Below are 13,735 nucleotides of genomic sequence, written 5' to 3' on the forward strand. Positions count from 1 at the left end.
GGAATCCTATTTGTGGCAAATCATCATCGTCATCTAAGTTCAACATAAACCAAGTTTAGATTTTATTCCATACATCTCATTCACATCATACACCATCATTCCAAAATTCAAACCAAATGCAAAACAAATAAATAAAGTGAAAAAGAATTAAAACTGAATAAAAGAAGTATCAATCATTTTCATTCATTACATTACATAGCAGAATACATATACATACATAAGTTCATAAAATTTGCACATCGTTCATAAGTTGATTGCACACGATTTTTTCCCACTATTTTCCCTCCACAAATACAGCTGCAAACACTAGTGCAGAAAGAAGCTTTTACACCCGTTTTTTATACATATTACACCCGTTATGATAGGGTGTAAATTCAAAGGGTGAGATATGTATGAAGAATTTACACCCGTTTTAAAACGGGTGTAAAAAGAGAATATATTACACCCTATTTTAGATTTAAAAAAAGGGTGTAATTGGTAGATATATACATTAAATTTTAAGACATTTACACCCTATTTAATATAAAACGGGTGTAAATTGTCACCTATTACACCCTGTTTTAGATAAAAAAAGGTGTAATTGGTAGATATATACATTGAATTTTAGGAAATTTACACCCTATTTAATATAAAACGGGTGTAAATTGTCACCTACATACATTGAAGTTAAACGAATTTACACCCTATTATAATTCAAACGGGTGTAAAATGACAAATATTTACACCCTATTTTTGATATATCAAATGTAAAATATCTTATAATTACATTTAATTTTAACACATTTACACCCTATTTTGTGTATGAAGGGTGTAAAATATCTCAATTTTTTTAAAAATATTTTATTTGAAATTTCATTAAACCAAATATTTTTATATATTCCTGGATATTCAATAAAAAACAAAAATAACCAAAACAAACATTTCTCTAATCTTTAGAATCTTGCACCAAGTCATACATCAACAAAAATTGTATTCATGTAAGAAAAAAATTCAACCACTTTGTTCATGTAACTTGTACCAATAAATCATTCATGGAACAAAAATATATCTATATATAAGTTTTTTTTAATCGCTTCTGTTTTGTCATTAAATCTTTCTTTTCCTGGTTCTCTTGCTCTTCAACCTTTTGCAAAAAGAATTGAGCCCAAAGTTGTCGGATGTGATCAATTGACTCTTTTTCATATGATGAGGTGTCTGTGAATATCTGCAAGTTCAAACATATAATAAATTAAACAACTACATGTTAAAACAATAATTTACATGTTTTTCATTAAATATATGTAATATAAAATACCTCATTGAATCTTTCAACAATACAAGCATCAATAATGTCAAACATATTTTTCATGACATAATATCCACATGCCCATCCGTTATCTTGTTGATGCCCCTGCATATAAACTCCTAGTTACATTAAAGCCACCAAAAACAACAACATCACAAACTTTTTTCCTTTTTCACAAAATTTGTACCAACACTAACTTTCTTCACTCGACATAGAAACACATACAATTTTAGTTGGTTCAGAGCATGTACAACTATAATTTTATCACCATAAGTGCAATTCAGTAATAAATATACTACATGTTTATAATGATAACTTACAAATATATCACTTGCAATTATAAAATCGGAATTTTCTTTTTCTTTATCTCATTTATAATAATATAAATAATCAAGATATATGGGCATTTAATACCTCTTTATAAATGGTATCTTTCAAGAACTAAAAAATCAAGTCAACACACCAGTATTCCAAGAAACGACAATATAGTAAAACAAATCTTACCATAATATTCTTCCAATTAGGCTTCTTCTTCTTAATACCTCTTAATAAATGATAACCTTCTAGAGCTCTGATAAAAGAGTTGTCAACGAAGTAAGTTATAAATATAAAGACTATGTGTACAAAAATTTAGTATAAATGATATCTCTCTATTTAGGCTTCTTACCCCTCCAATATGACCTTAATATTTTTCTTAGGAGATCTGTTTAATGAACAAAACCAAAAAATAATATTATCTTCAGGACAAATGACAAACAATTGCCAGTGATTGCTGTAAATTTACAAAAAAAAAGTGTTAGAATCAATAAAATTTAAATATTACAAAATAACATATGAAAAACGATAAAACCTTGAAGGAAACATGTACTTACCTATTTAGCAATGGTCCTAAATAACATTTTTTTGGCTCTCCATCCAACTTATTTTGTATGTATGTTTGAATAACTTCGGCCGGTTTTGTGTGAACTAGTATCCTATTTGGATCGAGAAACCCAAATAGTTTGTTGAAATTCTTGGAGATACACATGCGATGTAGATATCTAAATTTTTGAAACAAATATTAATTATATTTGATACATAAAAAAAATAACTAACAATAGAATATGATACTTACGTGCACCATAAAGACAAGATAGATGTGGATAGCCATTTAATACTGGAAGTTAATTCATTAAGATCCACCCTATCAATAAAAACTGAGAGTTCACTTGTTTCATGATCCAAATCTAGAGAGAATGAATTTTCCTTGAGATTGTTAATCTTTTTGAGGTAATCTTCAGAAGCATCCATTTTTTTAGTTAAATCTTCAGTAGTCATAACCTTTGAGCAACTTCCGTTAGTGCTCGTACCCACAGATTCTACATGCTGTATCAAGTGAACATTAATTAAATTAATTTTTTTCTAATTTTTAGTAGATTAATTGTATCCAGTTACGCATACCTCTTTTATAAACATCTCTTTAGGCCTCTCGGAGCGGAGCTCCAATTGCATCTGTTGTAGGAGTTTCATTCCTTGTTGGATTTGAGCTCTCTCCTCTTGCATCTCTTTTTGCATTTGTTGTTGGAGCTCTGTTCTTTGTTGTTGGAGATGTTTTTGTAATTTATGTTGGAAATCTATATTCATTTTTTGCTCCAAGGCTTGAAGGTGGGCTAGAAGGTCATCTTGAGAGACACCTCCTAAGGTGGAGCGTGAACTTTTTCCATAGAATTTCTTAAAGCCCACACCCCTAGGAGCAGTGCGGATCCGACCAGGGTGTTCATTTATTCCAAGGGCAACAGTCAAGATATCGTCACGCCCTTCAAAGACAATAGTACCTTGTGTATTTTTTTCCACTAACTCTCCCTAAAACATTTAGATACATATAAAAATGATGTAAAATGATTACTAAGTTATGAATGAAATTTAAATTTATCAATAAATCTTTTATTACTTACAATCTTAGATGCTACTAAGTTTGTTGCCTCAGATGTAAAATTTCCCGATGGCTTCTGTCGAGCCATCAACCATGCCTCATATCGCTTTAGTTCGGGAGGGTCAACCATCAAACTTTCATCACCTTTGGCCTCTTCAATCACTTTTTTCCTCCTCTCTTCCATTACGGTGGCCCTAAGTTTTTCATAACCACCACGAGACAAAATATGAGGGTGGATATTCTTTGATGCATGTGTCTTTCCTTTTAGCCTTTTCTCCTATTACAAATAAATCACATTAAACTAAACGTCAAAAACCAAATCAATTTAGATAACATAAAAATAAATCTACAAATTTAACTAACTTGAAAATCTTCTTTTTGTCGAGTCTGGACAAACAAATCCCAATCTTCTTCTTTGATAAATTTATACTTTTCAAATGGAGTTGTATTTCCATGCTTATCTCCTTTCCCAAATATATAGACATTTGAGAGCAATGTCTTAAATTGCTTCAATCGTTCCCCCATATAAACAAACCAATGCTTCCTAAATTCTTTATCAGTGGGGCAAGTGAACTTACACTTCAAAACATAAGGAGTGTTAGTAATTGAAGCAATTATAGATAATAACTTTAAAATAATTAATTAAAAATGCATACCGTGATATCGTCCCATATCACGTCCTTCAACTTATCGCTTATCTTTTTCCATTGCTTTTCATTTATACTAACCTTGCTACGTGCAATGAATGACAAATAACTTTTAAACTTTGCAGCATACTGACCAATGGGTTGGAAGGTATCAGGATCAAAATCAATTTGATATTTTTCACCATCAGGAAGTTTGGCAATGAAACGTAGCAATGCTGTGACACCTCTAGTCTTCTTTTTTTTTGGTGAAGAGCTAGATGGTTTATCCATAATTCCTGTTTAGAGAGAAAACAATATTAGTCAAAACTAAAATTAAAATGAATAATAAACATAATAACAATTTATTAACTAAAATATAGTTATTAGTAAAATATAGATGGTTTTTCTTGGTTATTTGTTATTATCCTCCAAAATCCCTTCTTGATGATCATAACGAATGGCATAAACATCATCAACTTCATTTTCATCATTAAAATAAGGCCTTTGTGTTGAAAAAGAAGTATTGTGATCAATGTCTAGAGTTGAATCTTCATTTTCATCACTATAATTCATGTTTCTTCTTTGGAGGACAACAGACCACCTAGTGTTCGAGGGATCCTTTACATAAAATACTTGTACTGCTTGAGCTGCCATGATAAAAGGTTCATCCTTATATCCTACCTTATCAAGGTCCACCAATGTAAATCCTAATTCATCAGTTTGCACACCATTGTTACTATTAACCCATTTACATTTAAAAATAGGAACTTTAAACTTAACATAATTGAGCTCCCATATCTCTTCTATAACGCCAAAGTAAGCTGTGGATGCCAAGACAGGGTTTTTATCCTTTGAACTAGAAAAGTGCATTGAAGAAGCTGTTATCATTACCCCACTATTTTGCATGGTACTCTTGTCATCCTGTGATTTTGTACAAAAAGAAAACTTATTTATATCGTACCCACTCCAACATAAAACATTAAAGCTAGGCTCGTATGCTAGAAACTTTAATGTATCAGAAGCATTATCATCATTCATAATCTTGGTTTTAAACCATTTTGAGAATGTTCTGTTATGCTCTTTCAACACCCATTTTTCAGTCATACGAGGGTTTTTAGCTTTGACAATGGTTTGATGTGTACTCAAGTATGGATGAACCTCGTCAGTGTTATTCAATATATACAAATGTGCTTGAAAAACTTCCCCTTCGCCCATATGCTTAACCTTTAGACGTGTACCCTTACCGTCACATCTTCCATCATGACGAGACTTGGGTAGTCCTACAGGTTTTGCATCTGACAAATAGTCTGTACAAAATTCAATGGCTTCTTCTGTGATGTACCTTTCAACAATAGATGCTTCAGGACGATAATAATTCTTCACATAGCCTTTCAATATCTTCATGTATCGTTCAAAAGGATACATCCACCTTAAATAAACAGGACCACACAATCTAATCTCTCTAACTAGATGAACAATCAAGTGAACCATGATGTCAAAAAATGAAGGAGGAAAAAACATCTCCAACTGACACAAGATAATAATTGACTCGTTTTCCATCTCGTCCAATTTATCAGGGTCAATCACTTTGTTACAAATATCATTAAAGAATAAGCACAATCTAGTTATGGCATGTCAGACATTTTTTGGCAAGATGCCACGAATAGCCACAGGTAGTAGTTGTTGCATCAAAATGTGGCAATCGTGAGATTTTAAACCAATTAGTTTGAGATCTTGTATTGACACGAGACTTTTGACATTTGAGGAGTATCCATTTGGCACTTTCACACCTTGTAGACACTGGCAAAATTTTCTTTTCTCTTCTTTTGACAATGTATGACACGCCGGTGGCAAATAGGTTTTGTTACCTCTTGGTTGAGGAGCTAACTCCTCTCTTATTTTCATCTTAACCATATCTAAACGAGAATTTAAACCATCTTTGGTCTTACCTTGAATATTAAGAAGTGTTCCGATTACACTATCACACACATTTTTTTCCACATGCATTACATCAATACAATGTCTTACATCAAGACTGGACCAATATGGAAGGTCAAAGAACACTGAACTCTTCTTCCATATATTATTACTTGTAATCTTTTTTTGTTTTTTTCCAAAACTAACACTTATGTTCCTCACCCGATGATAGACTTCTTCTCCAGTTAAGGCCTTTGGGGCAACTTTATACTCCTGATATCCATTAAAAGCCTTTTTCAATCTTCGATATGGGTGATTATGATTAAGAAATCTTCGGTGTCCAAGGTAAACAGTCTTTTTTCCTTTCTCTAATTGATGGTAGCATGTATCTTTTTCACATATAGGGCATGCTTTATGCCCCTTAACTTTATAACCAGACAAGTTACCATAAGCTGGAAAGTCATTGATGGTGCAAAATAACATAGCCCGCAATTTGAAAGTTTCATTTGAAAAACTATCAAATACATCAATTCCTTCATCCCACAACTTTCTTAAGTCATCAATCAACGGGCTTAGATAAACATCTATGTCATTTCCTGGTTGTTTTGGTCCAGAAATCATCATAGATAACATAACATGTTTCCTCTTCATGCACAACCAAGGAGATAAATTATAGATAATCAAGAGAACGGGCCATGAACTATGGTTACTACTTAAACTACCATATGGATTCATTCCATCAGTAGAAAGTCCAAGCCTAAGGTTTCTTGGTTCAATGCCAAAGTCTGGAAATAAAGTATCAACCTTCTTCCATTGCAAAGAGTCGGCTGGATGCCGAATTTTTCCATCACACTTCCTTTCTTCTGCATGCCATCTAATATTCTTCGCATCATTTAAATTACCAAACAATCGCTTAAACCTTGGAATAATTGGAAGGTACCATAACACCTTTGCTGGAGGACCCTTTGTGGTCACATCACAACCTTCATCATCACTCTTCTTCTTATAGCGTGATGTCATGCACTTGGGACATTTTTCTTTCTCTTCATTATCTTTCCAATACAATATGCAGTCATTAGGGCATGCGTGTATTTTCTTATATTCTATACCCATTGGACATAATATCTTTTTTGCCTCATAGGCCCGGTTCGGCAACATGTTTTCTTCCGGTAACATTTCCTTCAACAACTCTAACAATTGTGTGAAGCTTTTATCTGTCCAACTATTAATCGCCTTCAAATTGAACAATCTTAGCACAGCCGACAGTCGTGTGAAGTTTTTACAATTTGGATACAAAGGGATTTTACTGTCATTGCAAAGAGTATCATGTATATTTGCCCGTTGAAAAGAGTCTTGTCCAATATCACGGATCATATCTTCTAGACGATCACCCATCTCTACATCAAACTCTTCTTTAGGAGAGGCCTTTGGCGCGTCAGACAATTCACCATGCCATATCCACTTTGTATAATTTTGACAAATCCCGTTAACTCCTAAGTGTTCCCATACGATGTGAGCCTCTAAAGGTGCAATATTTACACACTTAGCACAAGGACAGTGAAATCTTCCATTACTTTCAGGAAGATTAGTTTCAGCAAATTTCAAAAACTCTAACACTCCTTTCTTATACTCCTCGGATAGGCGATTTTTTTGCATCCAACTACGATCCATAACTATGTAAAGAACAAAAAGAATTGTAGTTAAAAGATGCACTTACAAGTATAATACAACTAGTGTTTCTTATAAATAATACAACTAGTCTTGTGAGGAAACCATAATTTTGATCATAAATGTGTTAAGTTAGTGACAACTAAATTGACAACTAAAAACACAGTTAGCAAACTAATTTTACAAACTCAGAAGCAAAACTAGCGAACAACGCTGAATTATAGCAGAGGAGGACAAAACCAAATCAAATGCAGCAGGTGCACTTAGCAATCTGGTTCGCAATTCTGACAGACTTTGTGGAGACATTGTGTCTAAAGGAGCGGTTCAAGTACGTACACACAACATTTTTGAAAGAACTGACGGTTTTTCTCCATATTTAGCTTCCAAAGTTCTAATGAATATTTAGTTTTGTTGGCATTTGTTAATGAATATTTGTATGATTAATATTTTATTTTGTAGCAGTGAACAAAGTGGATGCTCTGAAGCACTACAACTGAGCAATACTATGGCTGCGAGTGTAAAACCTACCAAGAAACAGTTCTATATGGAAAGACACAAGGCAACCCCTAGCTTGGTTGTTTGGGTGATTGAAAAGTAAATTTAATTTAATTCTGAAGCATCAGTATTTCATAATGGATGAAGAGGAAAGTTCAACCGCAGTATGAATCAAAGCATATTGCAGTCAATTAAACAATTACTATAACTTCTAGGTAGTTTTCATCTTTCAACAGAGAAGCAAATGCCACACAAAGAAAGTATTGAGCTTAAATAGATTGGCACGGAAAATAGAATCCTACAAAGAAAGTATTGGGCACTGGTGCTCGGATGTCCTAGACGTTCACGGGGTTGGTTACTGCTCCACTAGGTAAGGTTGTATCCATATTGACGCTTCATAACTGTTTATCAGAATTGTTCAGTTGGCTAATCCTTTAAGCTATTTAAATCCATCTCCACAAAATATAGTTACCTATAATAGTGTCTGCATAATTGAGAAAGTTTTGCAATGGAGACTGATGCCATTCCATTGCAGCCCGTGTTGGCATTGCCAAAATTCTTATAACCATATATTGGAGACTGATGCATCGGGCATTTGAGTGGGGGAAGTGTTGGTTCAGAATGGACACCCTATAACCTATTTTTCAAAAATATTAGCACCTAGAATGTAGAAACATTCAGCCTACATCAGAGAGCTATTGGCAATTACAGAAGCACTAGCCAAGTTCAAACACAACTTGTTGGGAAACAAGTTTATTACTAGAACAGATCAAAGAAGTATGAAAATCCTGATGGATCAATCACTGCAAACTTCTGAACAACAGACGTGGTTACAGAAATTTCTGGGGTACGATTTCAAGATTGAATATAGACCAAATAGCTTACCAAATAGCTTACCATATGCAGACTCATGAACATAAAGAACAGGCATGCTCTGTTAAGCAGGCTTGCGACAAATCCAACAATCCTAATATAAAAGAACAGGCAGGCTCTGTTAAGCATGCCAGCAAATTCCAATGAAAATCCCATCTTGGAATTGTCGTTGGGCTTGGGAACTCGCGGAAAATGCCCTAAACGTTCAATCATAACATTGATACTACAATTTTAAATGAAAATCAAACAAGAAGCTGAAACATACTCAAACTGTTTCAGCATTACACAATCTGTGAAAGAGATCAGAATAATAGAACCATACGAAAATATACAAAAACTGTTTCAATGTTAATTCCAAACAGAACCAATGCACAAAACAATCAACACAACCAATGCACAAAACAATTAACACAACATTCAAAATCAACCATGTGTTCAAATATTATAGAGGCAGTGGGAAAAAGATTTACCTGATTGTCTCAAACTTGCAAATCAATAACCCGTTGTTGATGTTGCGTTATGTTTCTATGGAGATGAAAAAACCTTCTTCGATGAGTCGTCGAGCAGCTGCTAGTAGCTTTCGTAAAGATCGTCCAGCACAATGGTTAAAATAATTTTGATGAGTAAAGATCGTCCAGCACAATGGTTAAAATAATTTTGATGAGTAGATGAATGAAAACAAACGAATAAATGAATAAAGTACCTTCCAAGCGAGTTCGAAACTGATGGAATTAACGATGAAACTAGAAGAAACCCAGCAAAGAAAAGTAAGAACAACAACGAATGAATCAACTTTAATATCCAAAGCAGCGTAAAAGAGAGTATAGAAAACGGTAAAGAAGAATGATGAAGCCGTTGTGGGTTGTGAAGATTTCCGAGCAATCACGTTCTTTGTTCCTTTTTCACTATTTCTTGCACTTCATCGATGATGAAAAGTTTCTAAAATGTGAAATGAAAAGAAAATTTGGAACATGAGAAGTCATGGTTATATTTTAGGCGGTAATGATAAATTGTACTTAGGGATTCCTAAATTTACACCCTATTTTAATATAACGGGTTTAATATAAATTTAGTCATTTATATTGTTATAATTATACACCCTATTTTTAAATATAGGGTGTCTATTGTTATATTAATATTCCAAAATTTACACTCTATTTTAATATAACGGGTTTAATATAAATTTAGTCATTTATATTGTTATAATTATACACCCTATTTTTAAATATAGGGTGTCTATTGTTATATATTAATATTAAAATTTATTATTTTTTTAAGAAAATTTAAGATTAAACAAATAAGAATAATAAAAGTTATTGTTTAAGGCACGAATATTTTATTTTTATTTTTAAATTTACACCCTTTTTTTGAATATCAGGTGTAATATAGAGTTGATAATAAATAATATTTGAATTTACACCCGTTATTTAAAAATAGGGTGTCTATTGTTACGTACTAAAATTCAAAATAAGACTTTATTTACAAAACTGCCACCGCATTTGCTTTTTACACCCGTTTTTTGTAAAACGGGTGTAAATTTACAAATTGTATTATTCTTTTTTTACCAGTGAAAATGCACACCAACATTGCAAAATGCCAACTCACTGATCATGAGAAAGTCGTTCCTTCCTCACTATTCCCTCACACGGATTCAATAAAAACTTATCAAAATATCTTCCACTTTCACACAATCACAATGATAATAGCATGCTCACCATCCTAGCTTAAATCCTATCCTATATAAACAACTCAAATCACACAGAGAAAAAGGAGAACGAAATCCAACTTTGAGCATAGCAAACTACATTGAATCCAAATATTCACCTTTCACCAAATAGCTTGAATCACTATGCACTTTGAGTGGTTGTTCTTGACCGTGAGCAACTTCCAGAGTTTGCATTGAGTGCAGTTCATTAGGGATCATCACTACAACTCGTTTTTGGAGGAAAGAGAAAACACATCAAGGGATTCATCGTGGTTTGAATCTTATTTCAGAAGAAAGTTTGGTGGAAGAGGAGTAGACGAAGAAGTAGAAGGAGGAAACACAGAGAAAGAAGAAAAAAAACGCGTTACCTAAAAGTTGGAAGTTGGCCAAAATCTGGAAAATCATTGCCGGAATCACCATCCTCGCCGAAAAATTTCAATCTATGATCAGGTATATTTCTCCACTTTTTAGACAATTTCTTGATACGGTTATGTAGCTACACATGCGCTGAGTCTTTCCCCCATAATCATTTACTCTAATTCATGTTCATGACCATTTAATTTGAAAAGTAGGTCAATGTGTTCTTCACGTTAATGCTTGATTTTTCCAGATTCACGATTTGTGTTTGATTTTCATTGATATAACTACCTACATAGCTTCATATTGTTGTTCTGAACTCATACATATGCCTAATATCATGTGATGGTTGGAATCAAGACCAAATCGAGCTCTATTTTGCATGAACATCGATCCTTCGATTTCTCCTTTTTTGAGATTGTTTGTTGTATGCTAATCATCCATGTGCTCTTGCCATTGATGTATGTATGATCCTACAGCATTTTTTTGCATTATTTTGGACTGTTTGTTCATGGTGGAATTTGAGATCGAGAGAGAAAATGAGAGAACGAGGAAGAAGATGTTGAATTGTGCCAAGTTTAACATGAGCCATTAGATGCATCTGATGGCTTTGTTTTGTCCATTTTGAATTCAAAATTTTCACATGCCTTGCACTCATTGGCAAGTTTTGGATAATTTGAAAATGGGATCTTGTGTGGGATCCCCATGAGCGTCCACTATGGACCTTGAAACCATAGTCCTCTGATGGAGTTTGATTTCCAAGTAGGCCACGCTAATGTCCACGCTTGTTTCGATCAAAGCATGCAATCTGAGCCACCTAATCCTAATCATGTGCCACATATGGGTCAATGGTCAACCAAGCCTTATTTTTTGTTTCTATTCAAATTGGGCCTCTCAACCCTTGGACCTAGACGTTTTTGCCATGCTTTCCCCTTGATTCTCATACTTGCACCCCTTACCTTTTAGTTTCTTATTTATTTTTGGGCCAAGCACATGCTTGTGTTTTTTTGCTACTACGCGCATTAGCATGCTTGCACCCTCCTTTTGTTACTTTTATTTTATTTTTATTATCTCTTATTTTATTTCATTTATTTATTTATTAGTTAAAAATTAATTAATTAATTGTTAATAAAATCAATCTTTCTTTTAAAGATAAAAAAATCAAATACTTGATCAACATCAAGTAGTTTTCATCAATGTTATAAAATATGGATCGATCATCGACCCAATCAAGGTATTAGATCAATGGGTTAGTGGTCGGACCAGTGACTCACTGATCGGATCGCATGACTTCTAATTCAGTTTATATAAATTCAAAAAATATGTATGAAATAAATTTTTTGACATAAATTTCATGACTATAAGATATATGAAAAAAAAATCTATGAATTTATTTATACAAATAAGTTGAATAACAATTCGAAATAAAATTCCAACTTCCAAACATAATAATTTATTGATGCTTATAAATTAACAAAAATAATAAAAGTAATTGGATGATATAATACTACCATAAAATAAACTAATATACTATATATAAATAATTAAAAATAAAAGATAGAGTAGAAAATAAAAATCTTTTCGATTTTCAGTCCATTCTCAATGCATTCTCCAATGGTCGCTATATCGGCAAAGTTGGATGACGAGCTACCAACCATCTTCTCATAGTACATACCTTGGAGTGTGCTCATCAAGATATCAACCAATTCAGCATCTGTCAATGCAGGTTTAACTCTATAAGCCATCTCACGCCACCTCTGGGCGTATTCTTTCAATGTTTCATTGTGCTTGCAGGCTTGATTTTGCAGCTGTAATCTGGTGGGAGCCATGTCCAAGTTATATTTGTATTGCTTGAGAAAGGCTTCAGACAAGTCCTTCCAAGATCTGATTTTACTGCGTTCTAAGCTCATATATCAATCCTAGGATGCCCCAGATAAGCTGTCTTGGAAGCAATGGATGAGAAGTTCATCATTATCAATGTAGGATGCCATCTTCCTACAATACATGATGACATGACTTCTTGGACAGCTTAAACCCTTATATTTTGGTAGGTTTGGTGCTTTTAACTTAGGTGGAAGCACCACATTGGGAACTAAGCACAAGTCCTTAGCATCATCCATACCATAAGTAGAGAAACCTTCAATGGCTCTGATCCTTTCATCTAGTGACCTATAGTCTGCTTATCTATTCTGATCTGAACCAACAATAATCTGATTAGCAGTCTGAGGATTAACTTGATGATTGGGAAGTTGAACACCTTGAGGAGCTTCCTGGGAAATAACTGGAGGAGAAGTAAATTGGGGATACCCTTGAGGATACATCAATCCCGGATTCACCATCTAACCAACATTCTAACCATACTGACTCTAATATGGAGCATAGGGTTCCCTAAGATACACAAATGGAGGTGCAACAGCAGAAGATGCCCCAGGATAAGGAGGAGGTATCTGAACAACCTGATTCAAATTCTGAACAGCGGGGTGAGTAGCTCGAGGAGGAAGACGGAAGTGAAAGGTAGGACCTATGTATTCATCTTCATTGTCATTAGGAGTTTCAATAATCACTAATGTAGAAGTTTGAAGAGCCTGTTCTAGATTGATCTCACGATTGTCGGTATTAACCATTTGAGGAGAGTGAGCGGTCATGCCCTAAGAATGGGCGACAGAATTATCATTGGCATGATGTATAACATATGGTTGATATGGCATAAATGCATCCCCGTTAGCAACTTAGGGATTAAAGTTTGGAAGTAACCCCCAGGGATAGGCAGCAACATGCCTACTAGGACCTGGTTGATAGATAGGTTGGCTCACCACCGGTTGAATCACAGTGTCCACAACAGCATCAACAGAAGTGGTGACAGCTATAACATCGGTAACTATAGCAATAGCAGGATT

At 33.9% G+C, this 13,735-nt stretch overlaps 2 protein-coding genes across 4 annotated transcripts; both read right to left on the minus strand.

Annotated features, from left to right (window-relative positions):
* Positions 1-964: 964 nt before the first annotated feature.
* LOC127124273 (uncharacterized) lies at positions 965-11,485 on the minus strand. 3 transcript variants are annotated; one of them, XM_051054149.1, is made up of 14 exons: positions 10,850-11,485; positions 10,601-10,702; positions 9,480-9,715; positions 9,247-9,353; positions 3,854-4,119; positions 3,561-3,776; positions 3,220-3,474; positions 2,726-3,127; positions 2,400-2,650; positions 2,158-2,325; positions 1,953-2,057; positions 1,790-1,856; positions 1,295-1,390; positions 965-1,204 (listed from the first exon to the last, which is right to left on the minus strand). In XM_051054149.1, exons 5-14 carry the CDS (start codon positions 4,112-4,114, stop codon positions 1,049-1,051), a joined length of 1,977 nt encoding a protein of 658 aa, XP_050910106.1. In that variant the 5' UTR covers positions 4,115-4,119; positions 9,247-9,353; positions 9,480-9,715; positions 10,601-10,702; positions 10,850-11,485; the 3' UTR covers positions 965-1,048. The 3 variants fall into 3 exon arrangements, with proteins under 3 accessions (XP_050910106.1, XP_050910104.1, XP_050910105.1); XM_051054147.1 differs by having other exon boundaries at positions 10,601-11,485; XM_051054148.1 differs by having other exon boundaries at positions 9,247-9,715; positions 10,601-11,485.
* LOC127097072 (uncharacterized) lies at positions 5,459-7,411 on the minus strand. Its single transcript, XM_051035588.1, has one exon. It carries the CDS (start codon positions 7,409-7,411, stop codon positions 5,459-5,461), a length of 1,953 nt encoding a protein of 650 aa, XP_050891545.1.
* Positions 11,486-13,735: the final 2,250 nt, after the last annotated feature.

This window comes from Lathyrus oleraceus, chromosome 1 (genome assembly GCF_024323335.1).
Source record: "Lathyrus oleraceus cultivar Zhongwan6 chromosome 1, CAAS_Psat_ZW6_1.0, whole genome shotgun sequence".
Lineage (NCBI taxonomy): Eukaryota > Viridiplantae > Streptophyta > Magnoliopsida > Fabales > Fabaceae > Lathyrus > Lathyrus oleraceus.